We start from the raw sequence: 23,544 nt of genomic DNA, 5'->3' as shown, positions 1-23,544 counted from the left end.
TGAGGTATCAGGTTACTGCTCCTAATAAAATCTAGGAAGAGGGGATGGAGGAACAGCGTGAGAAAGCAAAGCCAGGCAAAAATAGGCAGATTTTCTGAAGCTAGTAAGCGATTTTCCTTATGTTAAATCTGGATTCACAGTCACACAGCTCAGTACTGCGATATATTGCCTTCCATGCCGTTTTATTCTGAGCATGTGCTAAACAGAGAAAGAAGCCGGAGTTTATCTTTTCATCTTTCTGTTTGTACTGTGTATGAAGACATTATAGCAGCAAAGCTAAACCCACTAGCTCAGTGAGAACTGAAAACACAGAGCCTGTCTGTGTCCAGCATGTTCACTAGAGACCAGAAATGATGTAATTCTTCATAGACACACGTCAGATTATTCAGAAAAGTTTGGTGAAATAACAGGTGGGTTTTAATTCCTTGGATTTCCAGAGTCTTTACTGTTACATTAATTAAAAAAAACTGCAGCAATATAAAAGTGATAACGTTTTTAGGTTGCCATAAATTGTTTGGCACTCACATACACAAAAATATGTTTCATTGAACTCATTTATTACAGAAAGAAGAGTCAGAACATAACAACACAGCTGTTCAGAGCTCCCACATGAATGCGGAGCACAAACAGCAAAACTTGCCACCAACACTATATGGAAGGTTGTGGACCCTTTATATGAAGCTGGAAGCCTGATAAGGTGTTTTACAGGATTTTGCTGAATACATAAGATGGCAAGGAGTATCAAGTGTATAGAAATGTTACCTACTATACCCACCCACAGGGCATTATCCTTCATGAATAACAAAGTTCTCCAAAGTGTGTCCATATGCAAAAATCAATATATCATTGCCGCAGATGATCACCTACAACGCCTTATTTCTGTGTGCCATAAAACACTTCCCAATACATTGAGATGCTGATGTGCTGCAGAATACTGCTATGAATAGTAATGAATTTAAGGGCCCAATGTTCATGTATTGGTAAAGACACCCAAGTGTTCTGCATTTTTTTTTTACTGATTTTGATACATACATGACCCGCAGGATAACCAATACAAATTCTCCAATAAACACCCAGAAATGTGCAGACACGGAGCATTTAATTGGAAGCAAAGTCAAGAGGAACCTCCAAGTCAAATCCGAAAGATGTGGTGATCCCAGAATGGCGAGGAATATGTGACAGTATCTGTTAGGTAGTAATACGACAGAATCCTCGTCCTGGGTGTGCAATACTGACGTATCTCATCACAATCCCAGCGACTTCTGCACAGTCTGCCGGGCTATCTTGTTAAACTGCTCCCTGTCTTCTCGCCACATCTTTGAGGCATCCACATTAGCACCACTTTCATCATTGGGTTCTGCAAAGTAAAGAAAAATAATGTATTTTTAGAACTTAAATAGGATCAAACTAGCATATAACAGCCATATTATCCAACCAGATCTATGGCCAGTGTACCCCTAGTGTAACGAGTCCCATGTCCAGCCTTGGGGGAATGAAAGCAAATACAAGCTACACCAGACCCATATGACTATTGAGTGATCATTTTTGGACATCAGCTGAAGAGGAAAATTAACTCTATTCCTCCCGCCGGCTTACAGTCATACAGGCGTGCACGGAGCGGCTACAGTCACCGGCAGCCTTAACCACACTTCAGCACTTTGATTGACAGCTCATTCTGTAGCCTATCTGTGCATAGTGAGCTGTCAATCATAGCGCAAGGGAGTGATTACCGCCGCTGCCCAGAAATCTGCGAGTGGTAACTGTAGCCGCTCTGTGCAAGAATCCATGACTGAAAGCCGACGGCTCCCAAGAGGAAGAACGTTTTTAAGGTTCATTTTCTCATGGTAAACATATATATATCTGCAGGTTAACAGCATTTTACAGGCTCCTGTTAAAAGTTGGCTACCGACCATTTAGGCATTGAGATTTATTTCATAGTACATTTCGTTATTCCCTAGAAAACAGATCAGATTTGTACCCAGTGAAGCGACATTAGTAGACTTGTTGTGGGTAGTAGGTGTTGTCCTGCTAACACAAACTGAATGAACTAAAAAATCAACTTATACATCTTAGTAATATACTTTATATATGAAAGGTGTACTGATCTTCAAGTCTCAGTCCCAGCAGGTCCCTTCTAGTTCCTTTCTGTGTTGCAAATCACTCGAGCCGTGTATGAAGGGGGCTGGCTGACTGCTCACTTCAATATGAAGGAGATGGTCAGCCCTGCGCCTTTTACATACAGCTGTAGTAAAGTACTGACACACAAAGTAGACTGTCCATGTCAGACACAAATTGGAGAAAGACCTGCCAGGTCTCAGAATCAGACCTTGTAAGAGCATCGAGGCACATTTCAGATGTACACCTTATTAGTAGGTTGAGTGACTTACTAATTTAAGGTCGTTTAACCACAATATCTTTTAGCTGGGTAACCCTTTTAAAAAAACAATTTTATAGCATTTCTTCGGTGCCGGATAGCTTCCAGAAAGAAAAAAACCATATAATACTGAATATCTGGGCCCAAAGTCAGACTTCTGCTCATTCACAACCTTATATAATACTACACTGGGTATGGTTAAATGAATGAGATGTTTATACATAGAGAATCATATGATTTATACCAAGCACAGCTGATATAGGAGGCTTATGTGGGAAATTCACCTGTCCACCTGTGAGCCAGTCAGAGCCTTATTCTTAGGCCCCTTTCATACGTCTGTTTTTCTAAGTCCATATGTGGTACGTTTTTTTTAAGGATCTCAAATACGGACACACACACACCCATTGTATTCAATGATGGTACGCACAGCAGGTATTTTATATGGACCCTGTGTCCGTGAGAAAAACCTGCAGACGTGTCCTTTTCTTTCCAGTAGCATGGAGGAAATACGCACCACACACGTGAACACTGATGACATCAGTGTGACATGTACCCAAATGAAATGCTCCAGTGTATGGGAAGAGTACAGTTAGCTCTATTCCTAGGCACTGACTACATCGGTCACCATCCTTGCCCTGTCTCCCTGAAATCAGCGAGACCAGGCGACGCTGATGACAGTTAAATACATTTAAAAACCAGCGTGGGGTCCCCCCTATGTTTTAAATCCAGCACAGAAAAAGCAGACGGCTGTGGGCTTCTAGTATCAAGCTGAGACAGTCCATGGTCAATGGCCTATCCCCAGCCAAAGAATAGAAGCCCCCAGCCGCCCCAGAATTGGCAAATCACACTAAATGCACCAATTCTGGCACTTTACCTGGCTCATCCCAATGCCCTGGTGCGGTGGCATTCGGGGTAATATATGGGATTGATGACAGCTGTGAATTGTCAAAAGTCAGAGTAAGGTGTAAATCCGGCTGCTGTGACGAGGGGTCGCATCATTAAACTTACTGCCGGTCACAGCCAGCAGTTCTCACTGCAACCTCTGTGTGAGCCACCAGCTAAGAACTGCCGTGAACTCCGTAAGGTTAATGTAGTTCACATATGGCTGAAGGTTAGTAATGGGGGTGTCAGACACCTCTCCATTATTAACCCATGGGCTTGATGTCAGGGGACATTACACAGCCGACATCAACCCCAAAACCATTACCCTGACTACCAAAGCAGGGCAATCAGGAAGAGCTGAGGCTAAGCACCAGAATTGGCACATCTAATGTATGCACCATTTCTGGGGAGGCTGAAAGCTGGTGTTATTAGTTTGGGAAGGGGCCAATATCCATGACCCTTCCCTGCCTATTAATATCAGCCCACAGCTGTCTGCTTTACTTAGCTAGTTATTAAAAATAGGGGGGACCCCATGTAATTTTTTTGTATCCACCACATTTTTAATAACCAGCAAAGGCAAAGTAGAACAGCTGTGAGTTAATATGAATAAGCTTGGAAACTCCATAGATATTGGTCCCTTCCCAGACTAATAAACCCAGCTCCCAGCTGTCTGCTTCCCCTTAGTTGGTTATTAAAATAGGGGAGAACCTACACCATTTCTTTTTTACAATGATTCCTAGAAAGCTGTCGGATAAGCTACACAGAGCTTATTAAATATCTTGACGGTTATCTCTCTCTCTCATCTATCTTTCTATCATCTATGTTCCTCTCCGCTATCTAATCTCTATCTTTGAACATCTTTAATATGTAGCACTCTTTAATTTCTATGCTGCTTTTTATTTCATATATGTCACATGACCGCACAAGAGTACACATGGATGGGACATAGACCACAGATCTCATCATTACTGTTTTCTCCAGTACTGGAAACACCAAAAAGTAAAATAGGGACCTTAGGCTGCTTTTTAATTGGATCTAAAGTCTATATGGTTCAATCTAGAAAAATAACTTTTAATGGAGACAGAAACAAAATTGCCATACCTGCCAACATGCTTACAACTGAAAGCAGGATTTTCTCAACACTTTGCACAGGACTCCACCTCTCAGCACTGCTCTCGTAGCCCATGGGGTCATCTCCGGGCGCATGTAGAATGGAGATGCACACCCTGCCATCTGGGTATACTGCAAGGAAAAAGCAGAGTTCATAAGTAACAGCATGGCAAAGAACTGTTTTCACCAATGAAAGTAGAAAGCGTCTTTATATTGTAATTATATTTTTTATGGCAGTCAACCAAAATGGATCACATATTTAATGGTAACTGGTGTTAGTGCAATGAGCTAAGGATAATGAGGTGATTTTCTGAGTATGTATAATTAAAGCTTAAATGAACCTTTGTCAGGTCCCCTACAGTGTAAGTGACATAAAACTCATGATCAGATTGAAGATATCTGCTATTGTAGCTGTCGGGGAACAGTTAGGGGACCTGCAAGGTTCCCTTTAAAGGGGGTATTCCCCCTGAGATGCAGTCTGTATTATTCCTCTAGTTTCTGACCTTTTTTATTGTGCTCCTCCCAGTAACATATATTGGATGTGAAGTCTCTGTGTGAGGGATGCTGCTATCTTCATTAGAGATCATGCACCAGCACAGCTTCATTCCTATACGGTTTTCTCCTTCTACACCTCAATTATCATCTATTCTCCCTTGTGCTGACAGACACAACACTGGAGGGAGTGTGTGATCCCTGTGGAGCCTGCCATGGATTTTCTCTTCTTGCTACACATACACAATGTGTGTGATTCATGCCTCCCCTCCAGCCTTGCCTTTTGCATGCTGTTCTTCCGATCTACACAGCCATATCGTACAGATTGTGTGTTCTGCCTCTCTGGAAAACTTTGATAACGCCCCTCCTCTCCAGTCTCTGACCTGCTAGGACAACTATGACCCCCTCTGCTTCTATCTTTGGCACTGTGATTAAGGAAAGTTGAGTAGAAGCAGTGTTCTGTTGCACCCGTATCGGAGGCATCAAGGCTGCGAGCATGATGAAAAGACCACACACCTTGCATCTCCACAACGCTAGGAAATGTTTTACAGAAAACTATTTAGAAATTTGCATTTATGAAGCAAAATAAAAAAAATCAGTGTGAAGGAAACCATATCCTTAAAGGGAACCTGTGACCAGGTTTGTCCCATATGAGGTAAGGCCAGTATCTGTAAGCCTATGCTGTATATATGTATATACACTAATATGCTGCGTATCTGCCCCCAATCCAGCCTGCAAGACAAGAAAGACCTTTTATTATATTCACCAACAGGGCGGTCCGATGGGCGCTAGTCTTGATCCTGCGCCTCCTCTCTTCTTGTGACCGCCGTTCTCCTCCTCTGCTTTGCGTGGATGATGTGTCCTACGTTATGCACACAGTGTCCAGCATCGCGTGCTTCCGCGTGGACGATGTGTCCTACGTTATGCACACAGTGTCCAGCATCGCGTTCTTCCGCGTGGACGATGTGTCCTACGTCATGCACACAGTGTCCAGCATCGCGCTCTTCCGCGTGGACGATGTGTTCTACGTTATGCACAGTGTCCAGCATCACGCTCTTCTGCGTGGACGATGTGTCCTACGTTATGCACACAGTGTCCAGCATCGCGTGCTTCCGCGTGGACGATGTGTCCTACGTTATGCACACAGTGTCCAGCATCGCGTTCTTCCGCGTGGACGATGTGTCCTACGTCATGCACACAGTGTCCAGCATCGCGCTCTTCCGCGTGGACGATGTGTTCTACGTTATGCAGTGTCCAGCATCGCGCTCTTCCGCGTGGACGATGTGTCCTACGTTATGCACACAGTGTCCAGCATCGCGCTCTTCCGCGTGGACGATGTGTCCTACGTTATGCACACAGTGTCCAGCATCGCGCTCTTCCGCGTGGACGATGTGTCCTACGTTATGCACACAGTGTCCAGCATCGCGCTCTTCCGCGTGGACGATGTGTCCTACGTTATGCACACAGTGTCCAGCATCGCGCTCTTCTGCATGGACGATGTGTCCTACTTTATGCACACAGTGTCCAGCATCGCGCTCTTCCGCAGGCGTACTTCTCTCTGCCCTGTTGAGGGCAGAGTAAAGTCGTTCAGTGCCCATGCGCTGGCGCTCTGAGGACATTCCCTGGGCACTCTAGTGCTTTGTCAGACAGACGTACGATGCTGGACACTGTGTGGATGACCTAGGATGTGTCTTCCATGGGAAGCAGAGAAGACCCAAATCACAAGGAGAGGAGGCGCCGAATCAAGACCAGCGAAGCACATCAAACAGGACCAACTCATAGGGAGAATAGTAAAATCTCATTTTCTTGTCTTGGCGGTCAGTTTGGGGGCAGATATACAGCATAATAGAATGCAGCATATGAGGGCTTAGAGGTACTTTTCTTACCTCATATGGGAAAAGCCAGGTGACAGGTTCCCTTTGAAGCAGGTATTGCCATTACTTAATGGCCGGTGGAGGTCTGGTCTCTGGAACTCCCATGGAGCTGCAGTTCCCTGTACAGTTAAATAAGCCAAGGTGCCTGACTTTGCAAGGAAACCCTAAAGCATCATTCTTTATATACAGTTGTGCTCAAAAGTTTACATACCACTGCAGAAGTTTTGCTTTCTTGGCCTTTTTTCAGAGAACATGAATGATAACACCAAAACTTTTTCTCCACTCGTGGTTAGTGGTTGGGTGTGTTTTCTCTTTTTAAATCATAACGACAACCCAAAACATCCAAATGACCCTGATCAAAAGTTCACACACCCCATTTCTTAGTACTGTGTAGGGTCCCTCTAACATCATTACAGCTTGAAGTCTTTGTGGTAGTTGTGGATGAGGTTCTTTATTTTCTCACATGGTAAAGCTGCTCACTCTTCTTGGCAAAAAGCCTCCAGTTCCTGTAAATTCCTGGGCTGTCTAGCATGAACTGCGCGCTTGAGATCTCCCCAGAGTGGCTCAATGATAGTGAGGTCAAGAGACTAAGATGGCCACTCCAGAACCTTCATTGTGTTCTGCTGTAGCCAATGACATGTTGACTTAGCCTTGTGTTTTGGATCGTTGTTATGTTGGAACGTCCAAGTACGTCCCATGCGTAGCTTCCGGGCTCATGATTGCAAATCTGCCTCCAGTATTTGCTGATAACGTGCTGCATTCATCTTTCCTTCAAAATTGAACAAGTTTCCTGCTCCTTTGAAGCTCACACATACCCAAAACATCAGTGATCCAGCTCCGTGCTTTACAGTAGGAATGGTGTTCCTTTCATCATAAGCCTTGCTGACCTCTCTCTAAATGTAACATTTATGGTTGTGGCCAACAAGTTAAATTATGGTCTCATCATCACTCCAAATTACCTTGTTCCAGAAGTTTTGAGGCTTGTCTCTGTGCTGTTTTGCGTATTGTAGGCGAGATACTTTGTAGCATTTGCGCAGTAATGGCTTTCTTTCGGCGACTCGACCATGCAGCACATTTTTCTTCCAGTGCCTCCTTATTGTGCATCTTGTAACAGCCACACCGCTAGTTTTCAGAGATTCCTGTATTTCAGCTGATGTTATTTGTGGGTCTTTCTTTGCATACCAAACAATTTTCTTGGCAGTTGTGGACGACATTTTTGTTGGTCTACTTGACCTTGGTTTTATTTTTACAGAGCCCCCGATTTTCCGTTTGTTAATCACAGTTTGAACGCTGCTGACTGGCATTATCAATTCCTTGGATATCTTTTTGTATCTCTTTCCTGTTTTATACAGTTCCCATATGTTTTCCTATAGATCCATTGACAATTATTTTGCTTTCCCCATGACTTACAATCCAGAAACGTCAGTGGCTGGATGAAAGATGCAAGAGTCTGTCTGGATCCCAGAAACTCACTCAGCTTTTATGCACACACACTGATTATAAGCAAACAGGTCACAGGTGTGGATGTTACCTTTAGTAGCCATTCAGATCCATTTCTGTCAACTTTTGTGTATGGTATGAGACCAAAATCACCAGGGTATGTGAACTTTTGATCAGGGTCATTTGGAGGTTTTGGGTTATTATGATTTAAAAAGAGAAAACACAGTAGTTTGACAATAAATGGCTTCACCCAACCACTAACCGTGAGTGGAGAAAAAGTTTTGGTGTTATCATCATATTCTCTGAATAAAGGCCAAGAAAGCAAAAATACTGCCGGGGTATGTAAACTTTTGAGCATAACTGTAGTAAGATGTAAAAGATAGAAGGTTTGTACTGTACTTACTGTTTGGATGAAACATCTCACAGGTAAACCTCATTTTAGGAGGACTCAGAGGATAATCCAGAGGGAAGCTGAGAATTGCTGGAAATACTCCACACTCAAAACATGTGTCTTCCGGGCCCCTGTGCAGAGATGATAAATGTCACACTTAATATGTATGCAGAAAACATTCACAGTTACTGTATAATTTAATGAAAGTTAAAAAAAAAGTACAGACAAAAGCCTTCAAAACCCAAAACGAAGTTAAAAGACAATGTGAAGTTATAAAACAACCACATTACTTTTCGATTTGTCATCAAAGTATAATGTAGGTTGGGTCAGCTGTAGATGCAAATATCCACAAACTACTGTAGAACAGAATTTCTGTTCAATGGTGAATCATAAGAAACTGTATTTTATTTTTTTAGACATACAGATTTTAAGAAATTCTATTGTAAAGTGACGTTAATGGGAATCTGTCAGCATGGTTCTGCTAGCTCATCTGAGATAAGTGTAATGTAGGTAAAGAGAAGGTGAATCCAACAATGTATCACTTAGATTACTGGGTGCAGCCATTCTGACACAATCAGGGCTTTTAGCTTTAAAAAGAAGCAGAGCTGAGAAAGCTAGCCCCGCCCACACCACAGCTAACCACGCCCACACGACAAATAACGCAGCCCACATCAGGCTCTCCAGGTACAAAGTCCATAGACAGTGAGGTGCAGGTCCAGGCAATGTAGTCCAGCAATGTTAATCTCTTAGTGATAAATCCTTCATAGTTAGTAAACAACAGCACGCACTGTGACAAGTGACACATCCCTGAATTCTGTGTTTCAGTCTCTATCTCCTGCTGTCTTCAGATTGCAAAAACCAGAAATAAAAGGATAAAATACCCTACAGTAAATAAATAGCATAGTGCACGAAAATAATGTATGGTATTTAGTTTTTTTGATTTAAAAAAAATGTGAAAGCCATCCCGCCTCGTCACGGCAATCGTAACTGAGATGGTCCTAACTCTAATATTAAAAACCTGACCGTTTGTCAAGTGACATGCATGTAGATAAGGGATGAGGGACTGCGACAAACTGGTGGATGCACAGCCGAGGGAGGCCACATGAATCATGCCCAGCTCAATACAAAGGCAGGCCATACCTTTATATGCACATCATGCCCACAGACAGAAAAAAACCAAAGGTATGAACTGGGATATAAACTGGTGTGCATGCAGCGTGTAAGCGCACGTTCACACTGGCCACAAAACAGAAAAACACAAAGACAGAAACATAATGATAAAATACCCTACAGCAAATAAATAGCATTGTGCATTGCACTTGACAAACGGTAAGGTTTTTAATATTAGAGTTAGGACCGTCCTAATTACGGTCACCGTGGAGTGGCGGGATGGCTTTCACATTTTTTTTAATCAAAAAACATGTCAACTAAGTACCGTATATTATTTTCATGCACTATGCTATTTAATTTTTTTTTAACTGCAGGGTACTTAATCATTATGGCTTCTGTCTTTGTTTTTTTCTCCCTAGTGGCCAGTGTGAACATGCGCTTACATTGCTGCATGCACACCAGTTTACATCCCAGTTCATACCTTTGCGTTTTTGTCTTCAGATTGCATAGCAAAAGCCTGCGGACAGCTTCCCTATCAGGAAAACATATTTGAAAATACTAAATAAGTACCAGGTTAATACCACAACGCAGGGTTCTTGAGACAAAAAAAAGTGTAATATATTTACATTTATTAAAGGGAATCTGTTACCAGATTTTTGTGACTTTGTCTGACAGCAGCATAATGTAGGGGCAGAGACCCTGATTCCAGGGATGTGCCACTTACTTCGAGTGAAGAGAAATGTTAATGTTAGTTGTTAACACCTACCTGCCTGTTAGTTCTTATGCCCACAGTAAAAAAATAAACTAGTCCCAGATAACCCCTTTGATATAAACAGTGAATATAGGATTAAACATTATGATATACATGTGAATACAGAAACTTTTCCAAAATTCTTTGTACTTAATGTTTTCCGTTTTTTTACTCTTATATCAAATGCAAGAAATACGGTATTTCTTCACATACTTTTTTCAGGTTGTCTATCTGAAGATTTTTTTTTTTTACTTAAATGCAAATAATTGGGGCTAAAAATCAATCTTTTACGTTTCATTAACCCCTTCACGCCGCGGCCCTTTTTCGTTTTTGCGTTTTCGTCTTTCGCTCCCCTCCTTCCCAGAGCCATAACTTTTTTATTTTTCCGTCAATATGGTCATGTGAGGGCTTATTTTTTGTGGGACGAGTTGTACTTTCGAACGACACCGTTGGTTTTACCATGTCTTGTACTAGAAAACGGGAAAATAATTCTAAGTGTGGTGAAATTGCAAATAAAAGTGCAATCCCACACTTTTTTTTTTGTTTGGCTTTTTTGTTAGGTTCACTAAATGCTAAAACTGACCTGATATTATGATTCTCCAGGTAATTACGAATTCATAGACACCAAACATGACTAGGTTATTTTTTATCTAAGTGGTGAAAAAATTTTCAAAATTTTGCTAAAAAAAAAATAAATAAAAAAAATGCGCCATTTTCCGATACCCGTAGTGTCTCCATTTTTTGTGATCTGGGGTCAGGTGAGGGCTTATTTTTTTGCGTGCCGAGCTGACGTTTTTAATGATACCACTTTTGTGCAGATATGTTCTTTTGATCGCCCGTTATTGCATTTTAACGCAATGTCGCGGCGACCAAAAAAACGTAATTCTGGCGTTTCAATTTTTTTTTCTCGCTACGCAGTTTAGCGATCAGGTTAATGCTTTTTTTTATTGATAGATCGGGCAATTCTGAATGCGGCGATACCAAATATGTGTAGGTTTGATTTTTTTTTTATTGTTTTATTTTGGATGGGGCCAAAGGGGGGTGATTTAAAGTTTTACATTTTTTTTTTTTTTCATATTTTTAAAAACTTTTTTTTAAACTTTTGCCATGCTTCAATAGCCTCCATGGGAGGCTAGAAGCTGGCACCACTCGATCGGCTCAGCTACATAGCAGCGATCATCAGATTGCTGCTATGTAGCTGAAAAGCAGGCTTGCTATGAGCTCCGACCACAGGGTGGCGCTCACAGCAGGCCGGCATCAGTAACCATAGAGGTCTCAAGGACCTCTATGGTTACCATTCTGACGCATCGCCGACCCCCGATCATGTGACGAGGTTCGGCGATGCGCTCATTTCCGGCTGCACGGCCGGAAGCGGTAGTTAAATGCCGCTGTCAGCGCTTGACAGCGGCATTTAACAGGTTAATAGCGGTGGGTGAATCGCGATATCACCCGCCGCTATTGCGTGCACATGTCAGTTGTACAAAACAGCTGGAGCCCACATCAAAGGGGGAGACATGACATGCGCCGTACTAGTACGGGGCATGTCGTGAAGGGGTTAATAGTTTGGTATCATTTGGGAGTGATAATATCTGTTGCTGGCTGCAGAATGAGGTAACTGGGAATCCGTCAGTCAGCTGTGAAGGTCTGATGGGGAGGTTTTAACTCTTATCGGTCTTTTTCTCCTCTCTGCTGATTTATGACCACATCAAAGTTGAATGTGCAGGGAAACAAATAAACTATAAAAGCAAAGCAGTGGAGAACATTTAATGAAAACCAATGGCAAAAATTAACTTTTTTAGCCCGAAATACATGTATTTAACAAAAAGAAAAAAAAGGACGATCCATTTGGGGTAGAGATTTTCAGCCTTGGTATTGATCTGTAAGGTGGCGCTCACACATGATCATTACATAACCTGTAACTTGCATAATAGACAGAGCATCATCCCCCCAACAAGGGGAAATACAACCCCTGATCAGTAAGGTGGCCCTGTCAGACAGAGGCTGAGGGGACAGCCATGTTACCTGACCTCCAACCTTACAGATACGTCTTACTGTACACAGAGTGAATGATGCACACCTCACCATCTGCGCCTCTGCTTTCAGGAGCCATGGCAGGTGACTGAAGTGTGTACAGGGAGGGTATATCCCCGGATACATTGTGTGCATGCACTGACTTCTTAGTGAGCGGATAATATTCAGCTATGAAGCTTTGGTCTCGTCCTACCAGACCCCTCTTATAAGTGAGCCCCGTCCCCACGCTACAATCCTCTGCTAATACAGGGCTTCTCCCATTCACACACCCTCCTGGAGCAGATGTGAAGGGCTTGTCCCCATACAAAACCACAACCAGAAAAACACAGAGTGAAAATGTCAAAATGTGAAAGAAACTTTTTAATAACTTTGCTGGTGCATAAATGTTTGAAGTTAGGCTTTGTTCCACTAGTACAATACTCCGACATTGGGCCACATCATTGTCCCCGAGACGTAGTCAAGAAGTGCGCCCTTAAGTGTAATGAGACAAGGCTAGGTCTCCATTTGTTAGACACAAAAGCCTCATGAAGTGGCTCCTCTGTCCCTATGACAACACTTCCTGCCTTACCTAGCGGCAAGTTCAATGTTAGCTGCAGCTTGGCTCTCCATAGTGTCCCCTTAGGAGTGGTTATATGCCGGCACTGACGGATTTTGGCTAATGCAATTACTATTGACATCAACATCTTAGCTTGTGATAAGGAACGGGGGAGCTAAATGCGTCATACGTAGAAAAGCAGTAAGGGTCTTGTATCCAGCACACAGGGAAGTGAGGTGGAAACAAATGTCAGGCGTCCGTAGTGGACGACGCCTCACCTTACAGGCGTGTTTGCAGTGTGTACTAGCGAGCAGCTATTCCTAGATCTGGAGACCTCGGATTCATGCACTAGCCGCAGCGAGACGTCTTCCATGTCACTGATAGTCTTAGCACAGTATAAAAATGGAGATATATTCTGATGTAATAAATACAATGAATTGATTTATACTTGACTTGTTCTAGTCCTGTTTACCTAGAAGGCAAGTTGTCACATCTGTGTCTTCACGATATTATAGGCGGTACGTCTGCCCCCTCAGGGGTTATCATTTTTTTTTATTTAACTGATAAATGGCACATTTGTCATATAAAATTGTCACACATCTATATCCGTGCCAAGCGACAGACTACGAGCTCATTCAGACCAGCGTATTATGCGGCCATGTGTGGTCGGAGTGATCGGCCAGCACACCGACCAATGTCATCCTATAGGGCTGCTCGCACGGGTTTTTCCATACAGACACTTAAGGTACCGTCACACTGAACGATATTGCTAGCGATCCGTCACGTTGCAGCGTCCTGGCTAGCGATATCGTTCAGTTTGACAGGCAGCAGCGATCAGGATCCTGCTGTGCCATCGTTGGTCGGAGCAGAAAGTCCAGAACTTTATTTCGTCGCTGGATCTCCCGCAGACATCGCTGAATCGGCGTGTGTGACGCCGATTTAGCGTGTGTGACGCCGATTCAGCGATGTCTTCACTGGTAACCAAAGTAAACATCGGGTTACTAAGCGCAGGGCCGTGCTTAATAACCCGATGTTTACCCTGGTTACCAGCGTAAACGTAAAAAAAAAAACACTACATACTTACATTCCGGTGTCTGTCCTCCGGCGCTCTGCTTCTCTGCACTGACTGTGAGCGCCAGCCGGAAAGCACAGCAGTGACGTCACCGCTGTGCTCTGCTTTCCGGCCGCCCGGCGCTCACAGTGCAGAGAAGCACAGCGCCGGGGGACAGACACCGGAATGTAAGTATGTAGTGTTTGTTTTTTTTACGTTTACGCTGGTAACCAGGGTAAACATCTGGTTACTAAGCACGGCCCTGCGCTTAGTTACCCGATGTTTACCCTGGTTACCAGTGAAGACATCGCTGAATCGGCGTCACACACGCCGATTCAGCGATGTCTGCGGGAGGTCCAGCGACGAAATAAAGTTCTGGACTTTCTGCTCCGACCAACGACATCACAGCAGGATCCTGATCGCTGCTGCCTGTCAAACTGAACGATATCGCTAGCCAGGACCCTGCAACGTCACGGATCGCTAGCGATATCGTTCAGTGTGACGGTACCTTAAATGTGACGGTACCTTTAGTGTGTGTGATAAAAAAATTAATAAAGCAGCATGTTTCGGATGAGAATCGCCCATTCAAGCCTATGGGTGGGCAAAAAAAAATAAAAATTGGATCTTCTACGTATCACCTGTATTGCATTCAACTTTTATGGATACACTGCCATTACTAATCTAGGAAACTCCATCATTTGATACATAAATACGGACGTACATTACACACACGGATGACATTATGGATGAAAATCAGACGATTTCTCACTGACTTGTCAGACTCAAGCCTTGGGCCAAGTTCACATTTGCACATCCGTCTGCATGCAAAACTTTTTCTGCTCTAAAAGTGAAACCAGACAGGCCCACGTAATAAATCAGTGAGACCCGTCTGCTCCTGTTCACATTACTTGTGCAACAAATCCGTTTTACACATAAACTTAGTTTGCTCCTAAAATAAACATAAAAACAAATGTAAATGTACAAACAGATAGGTGCACTTTGCCTTACCATTCAGAACCCAAGAAAAGCTGGGCGATCAACCATGTTGAAACTATAATGGGCACTAACCCACCATTACCCAGACAGGGCTACAGCTAACGTTGGTAGAGGTTTGCCAGGGACAGACATGTTGGTACTATTCTCCCAGTAAACCGATCCACTGCGTATTACAGAATCTCATTGAATACACCAGCCAGTTTCACTCATTACAAATGAAAGAGAGAAAAATAAAACAGTTTCAGTTAAGAACCCTCACACTTCAAAGTGCTTTCTTGTTAGCTTGGGCCTTAATGGAGAGAGAAAAAACCTTCGCACATAGAAAACAAGGCATCATAGGAAATCAAAGCATGCTCTAATGGCAAGGACACGGCGCTCCTGTTAATAGGCAGGGTGTGTGAGGCTATAATTGTACGATGTGCCTGCCAGGCATGTCTTAAAGGATACACGCCATGTTAGACAGAGGCAGCTGCTCGGAAAAGCTGGCACAATCGTTTCAAGTGGACGGAGGTGCCACATCACAACCCGTCAAAGATTAACACCTCTCAGAACCACATTGGCCTACAGAGGGGTAAGGGAATGGAAGGAGACGGATTCTCCAAAGAATATATAAAATGATGGCAAAATATGAGAAAATGAGGCCTAAAAGAAGGAAAACAAACTTTAGGCCTCCTTTCAACCATCATTTTTGCCATGCTTTCTATCCATGTGTTTCACTGATAGGGAAATGTGAACGGCACCATAGACTATCTTTTTGCAGATTGTGATACATTTATTTTTGGGGGTTTATCGTGGACACACAGACATGTCCATTTTTGATTCGAGTAATGGATCAAAATTACTCATATAAGTCTTTGAGTCAGTGCTGTCCATTTTAACAAAATATATGTGTAGGAGAAGCTTTACAAATATGTACTTTTTTTTGGCAGAATCCATTGCCCCTCCTTGGCCAAGATGTCACAGGGGGGCAGCGCTCACTGCTTCTATCACAGCCCCCTGCAGACATAATATCAGAGGGTTGTGCTAGAAGCAGTGAGTGACCGCAGTGCCGCCCCGCATGACGATTTGTTTGAGTGTGGTGCATGAAGCTGTGGGATGACGCTGGTGTCACTCAATGTTTCGCTCTCCACCCCTGCTGATGACTTTCACAGCTAGAAGTTACGGTGTTGGCGGTGATAGAAGAATTGTTCTGGTGCTGCACTCGGCTCTCCCACAGAGAGACATACACCTTCCAAAAAGCTCAACTTCTGTCTCATCAGTCCACAGAGTAATTTCCCCAAAGTCTTGAGGATCATCAAGATGTTTTCAGACAAAACTAAGATGAGCCTTCATGTTCTTATTGCTCAGCAGTGATTTTCATCTTGGCGCTCTGCCATGCAGGCCATTTTTGCCCATTCTCTTTCGTATGGTGGAGTCATGAGCACTGACCTTCACTGAGACAAGTGAGGCCTGCAGTTCTTTGGATGTTGTTGTGCGGTCTTTTGTGACCTCTTGGATGTGTCATTGCTGCACTCTTGGGGTAATTTTTGTCAGCCGGCAACTCCTGGGAAGGTTCACCACTGTTTCATGTTTTCGCCATTTCTGGATAATGATACGCACTGTGGTTCACTGGAGTCCCAAAGCTTTAGAAATAGCTTTATATCATTTTCCAGACTGATAGATCTCAATTACTTTGGTTCTCATTTGTTCCAGAGTTTCTTTGGATTGCGGCATGATATCTAGCCTTTGAGGATCTTTTGGTCTACTTCACTTTGCCAGGCAGGTCCTATTTAAGTGATTTCTCGATTGAGAACAGGTGTGGCAGTAATCAGGCATGAGTGTGACTATGGAATTTGAACTCAGCTTCCCAAAGATGTGATAAACCACAGTTAATTTATGTTTTAAGGGTGGCGGGGCAATCGGTTTTTCACACAGGGCCCTGTAGTTTTGGATTACTTTTTTCTTTTTAAGACCTTCATTTAAAAACAAACTGCATTTTGTGATTACTTGTTTTATCTTTGTCTAATATTTAAATTTGTTTGGTGATTTGACATGTAAGTGTGACAAACCCGCAAAAGAATAGGACATCAGGAAGGGGCAAACACATTTTCACACAGTTGTATACCTGGGAGGAGTGGCAAACACAGAACAGCTGAAGTAATTCAGGACAGAGAGCTCCAGGAGATAGACAGACGTGATTAACCCTTGCAATAATAGAGTAAGGAAGCCATGCACTGCTAAAAAGGAAGGTGAAGCATATATAATACATGCAGGGGTTTGTGTAACCAGATCTTCTGACCCCTCTTTGTCGCGGTATCCCCGTGTCAGCCATACTTTGGTCCTTCTGGCCAGGAAGGGGAATTTTTTTATTTCTGTCTGGAAGGTCTGGTCAGTATTGCCCTGTAGCTACCTTCACTATTTATTTTGTCACTGTGTTCCCTTTTTTACGAGTATCTTCTCACTAAGACGTTTCAGGATGCAAATCCCTTTAGAGTTCCCTCTGGATCCAGTCTGGGGGTGGCTACTAGGTACCGCACTCGCCTATAACACCCTGGCTCTCCTCTTTTTGGAGAAGCGGCTATCTATACTGGTTCTCAGTTTCACTGGGGCGACAGGCCAATGAATGCTGGGAGCAAGACAGGTTTTCCCCAAGTTTTGGTGAGCTGACACTGAGCCAGCAGGGAACACTGGAACATTTCAGCTCAGCAGCCTGCAGAATTGTGGATGAGATTATACTATAGGATGTGCTCTTGCTCGGTCTTCCACAACTGAGTATACATGTGGGGCCGCTGCAGTCTGATCATTCTAATTCATAAATGTCATTTATATTCTTCAAGTGGAAGCTTAAAAACGCTGAAACAAATTAAAAACATACTAAAAAGATTGTAATGTGAATTAACACCCCGGTGTATAAATCTATTTATTATGTGGAATGGTTAAATTGTAGAAACAGATGGTGAAAGATTATAGATGATGCACGTAATATAATGGTTGTTTTAAAGATATTAAAGCTGTTTTTATTTCCCCTCCCAAGTGTTTTGAAAAGATTTTGGAGAATCACCAGCAGCAATCGGAATATACAATTGCAGCAAAGGGGATTTCCTAAGTGAGAAAGAAAAACATGAAGATAATTATTCCAACCTCCAGAAGAGCAGAGGAGAAGGGCACATAACCGCCGATCCCACAGTGCTGAACCGCTCCCTATTAGGTCCACATGCATGGTGATTGACTCAGGGGCCCAAAGTCTGTGTCCACCTTCATTTTATCTATTCTATAGCCTTCATCTGCTTAAAAAAATAATAAAATATTACCCTCTGTCCCTGCTGTGTGTTTATATTGGTGCAGTGGTGACGACTGCTGCAGTTAATCACTGGGCTCAGCATTCTAGACCTGTCTGTCACCACTGAGCACAGTCACCAGCTTCAGCGGTCAGCTGTCGTAGTCAAGATGTTAATGCAATAATTATACAGAGGCACAGCTGGAGTGGCAGGAATTAAGTTAAAGCACCACTCCAGCATTTTTTTTTATTTCACGGCTGGAATGGTGCTTTAAATGTAAGTCCCATGCCCCGTCTCATACTCGCCTTCTGACGTTTTCATCCGTTTTTACTGGTGCTCCAGTCGGTGTCCGGCAAGAAGTGACCTGCTCGCAGCTCCAGTGTTTCATGGAGCATTGCGGAGGTCACTTTTACAATACAAGTCTATGAGAGTCTCATTCTGGCTCTCAGAGACTTGCATTGCGCTCTATGCCCATTTTACCCTTTCTAATGCAGAGAGTGAACTATGAGGTCATGTTCACACGTTCAGTATCTGATCAGTATATCACATCAGTATTTGTAAGCCAAGAGTGGATGATAAATGCAGAAGTGGTGCATACAGTTAGGGCCAGAAATATTTGGACAGTGACACAATTTTCGCGAGTTGGGCTCTGCATGCCACCACATTGGATTTGAAATGAAACCTCTACAACAGAATTCAAGTGCAGATTGTAACGTTTAATTTGAAGGGTTGAACAAAAATATCTGATAGAAAATGTAGGAATTGTACACATTTCTTTACAAACACTCCACATTTTAGGAGGTCAAAAGTAATTGGACAAATAAACATAACCCAAACAAAATATTTTTATTTTCAATATTTTGTTGCAAATCCTTTGGAGGCAATCACTGCCTTAAGTCTGGAACCCATGGACATCACCAAACGCTGGGTTTCCTCCTTCTTAATGCTTTGCCAGGCCTTTACAGCCGCAGCCTTCAGGTCTTGCTTGTTTGTGGGTCTTTCCGTCTTAAGTCTGGATTTGAGCAAGTGAAATGCATGCTCAATTGGGTTTAGATCTGGAGATTGACTTGGCCATTGCAGAATGTTCCACTTTTTGGCACTCATGAACTCCTGGGTAGCTTTGGCTGTATGCTTGGGGTCATTGTCCATCTGTACTATGAAGCGCCGTCCAATCAACTTTGCAGCATTTGGCTGAATCTGGGCTGAAAGTATATCCCGGTACAGTTCAGAATTCATCCGGCTACTCTTGTCTGCTCTTATGTCATCAATAAACACAAGTGACCCAGTGCCATTGAAAGCCATGCATGCCCATGCCATCACGTTGCCTCCACCATGTTTTACAGAGGATGTGGTGTGCTTTGGATCATGTGCCATTCCCTTTCTTCTCCAAACTTTTTTCTTCCCATCATTCTGGTACAGGTTGATCTTTGTCTCATCTGTCCATAGAATACTTTTCCAGAACTGAGCTGGCTTCTTGAGGTGTTTTTCTGCAAATTTAACTCTGGCCTGTCTATTTTTGGTATTGATGAATGGTTTGCATCTAGATGTGAACCCTTTGTATTTACTGTCATGGAGTCTTCTCTTTACTGTTGACTTAGAGACAGATACACCTACTTCACTGAGAGTGTTCTGGACTTCAGTTGATGTTGTGAACGGGTTTTTCTTCACCAAATTAAGTATGTGGCGATCATCCACCACTGTTGTCATCCGTGGACGCCCAGGCCTTTTTGAGTTCCCAAGCTCACCAGTCAATTCCTTTTTTCTCAGAATGTACCCAACTGTTGATTTTGCTACTCCAAGCATGTCTGCTATCTTTCTGATGGATTTTTTCTTTTTTTCAGCCTCAGGATGTTCTGCTTCACCTCAATTGAGAGTTCCTTTGACCGCATGTTGTCTGCTCACAGCAACAGCTTCCAAATGCAAAACCACACACCTGGAATCCACCCCTGACCTTTTAACTACTTCATTGATTACAGGTTAACGAGGGAGACGCCTTCAGAGTTAATTGCAGCCCTTAGAGTCCATTGTCCAATTACTTTTGGTCCCTTGAAAAAGAGGACGCTATGCATTACAGAGCTATGATTCCTAAACCCTTTCTCCGATTTGGATGTGGAAACTATCATATTGCAGCTGGGAGTGTGCACTTTCAGCCTATATTATATATATACCGTATATACTCGAGTATAAGCCGAGATTTTCAGCCCAAATTTTTGGGCTGAAAGTGCCCCTCTCGGCTTATACTCGAGTCAATGTGGGTGGCAGGGTCGGCGGGTGAGGGGGTGAGGGCGCTGAGGTATACTTACCTAGTCCCAGCGATCCTCGCGCTGTCCCTGCCGTCCCACGGGCTTCTGTGCTGCAGCTTCTTCCCCTCTTCAGCGGTCACGTGGGACCGCTCATTAGAGATATGAATAAGCGGCTCCACCTCCCATAGGGGCGGAGCCGCCTATTCATTCCTCTAATCAGCGGTGCCGGTGACCGCTGACAGGAAGAGCTGCGGCACCGAAGACCAGGCAGAGGGACAGCGCGAGGATCGCCAGGACTAGGTAAGTATAGCATATTCACCTGTCCTCGTTCCAGCCGCCGGGCGCCGCTCCATCTTCCCGGCCGGCGCCTCCATCTTCCCGGCGTCTGCGCTCTGACTGTTCAGGCAGAGGGCGCGATGACGCATACAGTGTGCGCGGCGCCCTCTGCCTGATCAGTCAGAGCAGAGACGCCGGGAAGATGGAGGCGCCGGAACGAGACGCCGGGAGCTGCAATCAAGGGAGGTGAGTATGTGTTTTTTTTTTTTATTGCAGCAGCGGCGGCAGAGATTTCTATGGGGCACAATGAACGGTGCAGAGCACCGTATATGGCACAGCAATGGGGCACAATGAACGGTGCAAAGCACCGTATATGGCACAGCAATGGGGCACAATGAACGGTGCAAAGCACCGTATATGGCACAGCAATGGGGCACAATGAACGGTGCAGAGCACCGTATATGGGCACAGATATGGGGCACAATGAACGGTGCAGAGCACCGTATATGGCACAGCAATGGGGCACAATGAACGGTGCAGAGCACTGTATATGGCACAGCAATGGGGCACAATGAACGGTGCAGAGCACCGTATATGGCACAGCTATGGGGCACAATGAACGGTGCAGAGCACCGTATATGGGCACAGATATGGGGCACAATGAACGGTGCAGAGCACCGTATATGGCACAGCAATGGGGCACAATGAACGGTGCAGAGCACTGTATATGGCACAGCAATGGGGCACAATGAACGGTGCAGAGCACCGTATATGGCACAGCTATGGGGCACAATGAACGGTGCAGAGCACCGTATATGGGCACAGATATGGGGCACAATGAACGGTGCAGAGCACCGTATATGGCACAGCAATGGGGCACAATGAACGGTGCAGAGCACTGTATATGGCACAGCAATGGGGCACAATGAACGGTGCAGAGCACCGTATATGGCACAGCTATGGGGCACAATGAACGGTGCAGAGCACTATATGGGGCACAGCTATGGGGAAATAATGAACGGTGCAGAGCACTATATGGGGCACAGCTATGGGGAAATAATGAACGGTGCAGAGCACTATATGGCACAGCTATGGGGAAATAATGATCTATTTTTATTTTTGAAATTCACCGGTAAATGCTGCATTTCCACCCTAGGCTTATACTCGAGTCAATAAGTTTTCCCAGTTTTTTGTGGCAAAATTAGGGGGGTCGGCTTATACTCGGGTCGGCTTATACTCGAGTATATACGGTAATTGTATTTCTGAACATGTTTTTGTAAACAGCTAAAATAACAAAACTTGTGTCACTGTCCAAATATTTCTGGCCCTAACTGTATGTTTCTATGATACCTTTTCTCTAATTGTTCCTCTCCTGTATTTGGCTTACAAATACTGATGTGAAATACTGACCAAAATACTGAAGTGCGAATGTGGCCTTAGGAAAATCCACAGCGTTTCCGCAACTTAATCCACAGCTTTATTTTTCTTCCTGAAGAAGCTCCGTCTGGACATACGCAAATGATCCAGCCTTGTTTTTCACCTACAAACACTGATGTCCTACAGAGGCCTTATTCACGTCACTATTGCAGCAATTTTTACCAAATCGAAAGAATACCACAGTGGTTACCCATGATTATGGACAAACTGTGGCAGAAGCCGTGACATGTGATTAAACCTTAGGAATTTGTTTGAAAAAGGGGATCCGTAATATATCATGTGAAAGTGAACATATTAAAGGGAACCTGTCACCCCGAAAATCGCGGGTGAGGTAAGCCCACCGGCATCAGGGGCTTATCTACAGCATTCGGTAATGCTGTAGATAAGCCCCCGATGTTACCTGAAAGAGGAGAAAAAGACGTTATATTATACTCACCCAGGGGCGGTCCCGCTGCTGGTCCGGTCGGATGGGTGTCTCTGGTCCGCTGCGGCGCCTCCCATCTTCATTCCAAGACGTCCTCTTCTGATCTTCAGCCACGGCTCCGGCGCAGGCGTACTTTGTCTGCCCTGTTGAGGGCAGAACAAAATACTGCAGTGCGCCGGCGCCGGAAAGGTCAGAGAGGCCCGGCGCCGCAGCGGACCAGAGACACCCATCTGACCGGACCAGCAGCGAGACCGCCCCTGGGTGAGTATAATCTAACGTCTTTTTCTCCTCTTTCAGGTAACATCGGGGGCTTATCTACAGCATTACAGAATGCTGTAGATAAGCCCCTGATGCCGGTGGGCTTACCTCACCCGCGATTTTCGGGGTGACAGGTTCCCTTTAATTTCACAAAGCCATAAACAGATGAATGGCCACATAAAACCATGCAAGAAAGCACTTTTTTGGACTATCTTCATGAAACTCTAAACTTGTAAGACATTTTCTAAAGTGTTACATAATCTAGAAGGTCAGAAGATTCTTCAACTTTTAAGTATTAGTGCTTGACATAAACAAAAGTCTGCGGTATATTGACAGATGTGTTTTACTCACATGATCAGGGCTTCCCATTCAAAGAAATTTTCTTCATTTATGGGGCCTGCAAAATAAAAAAAACATAAATGTTTTGGAATCAAAGTACATATAGAGAATTACATTACAGCTTCCTAAATGACAATCAACCAATAAATGCATCAAAAGTCTTTCTTGCAAAAATACATCACAAACCGTTTGATTATATGGTATAATTCGCATTTTTCCACTTCAACATCACTGTTAAGTATAAACTAAAATTACTCAATATATTCTTAAAAT

At 43.8% G+C, this 23,544-nt stretch overlaps 1 protein-coding gene across 2 annotated transcripts in view; it reads right to left on the bottom strand.

Moving 5' to 3' along the window:
• Positions 1-394: 394 nt before the first annotated feature.
• The window catches only part of UBE2G2 (ubiquitin conjugating enzyme E2 G2), a 57,055-nt gene continuing 33,905 nt past the window's right edge, over positions 395-23,544 (bottom strand). For both annotated transcript variants that reach the window (XM_069733525.1, XM_069733526.1), the window contains 4 exons: positions 23,284-23,329; positions 8,576-8,694; positions 4,358-4,498; positions 395-1,357 (listed from right to left, as the gene is read on the bottom strand). In XM_069733525.1, the coding sequence (XP_069589626.1) occupies positions 1,245-1,357; positions 4,358-4,498; positions 8,576-8,694; positions 23,284-23,329 (419 nt within the window). In that variant the 3' untranslated portion in view covers positions 395-1,244. The remainder of the gene's footprint in view (positions 1,358-4,357; positions 4,499-8,575; positions 8,695-23,283; positions 23,330-23,544) is intronic.

Source organism: Ranitomeya imitator, chromosome 7, assembly GCF_032444005.1.
Source record: "Ranitomeya imitator isolate aRanImi1 chromosome 7, aRanImi1.pri, whole genome shotgun sequence".
Taxonomy (NCBI): domain Eukaryota; kingdom Metazoa; phylum Chordata; class Amphibia; order Anura; family Dendrobatidae; genus Ranitomeya; species Ranitomeya imitator.
Note: the sequence above shows the minus strand (reverse complement) of the source record. Positions and strands in the feature narration are given on the sequence as shown.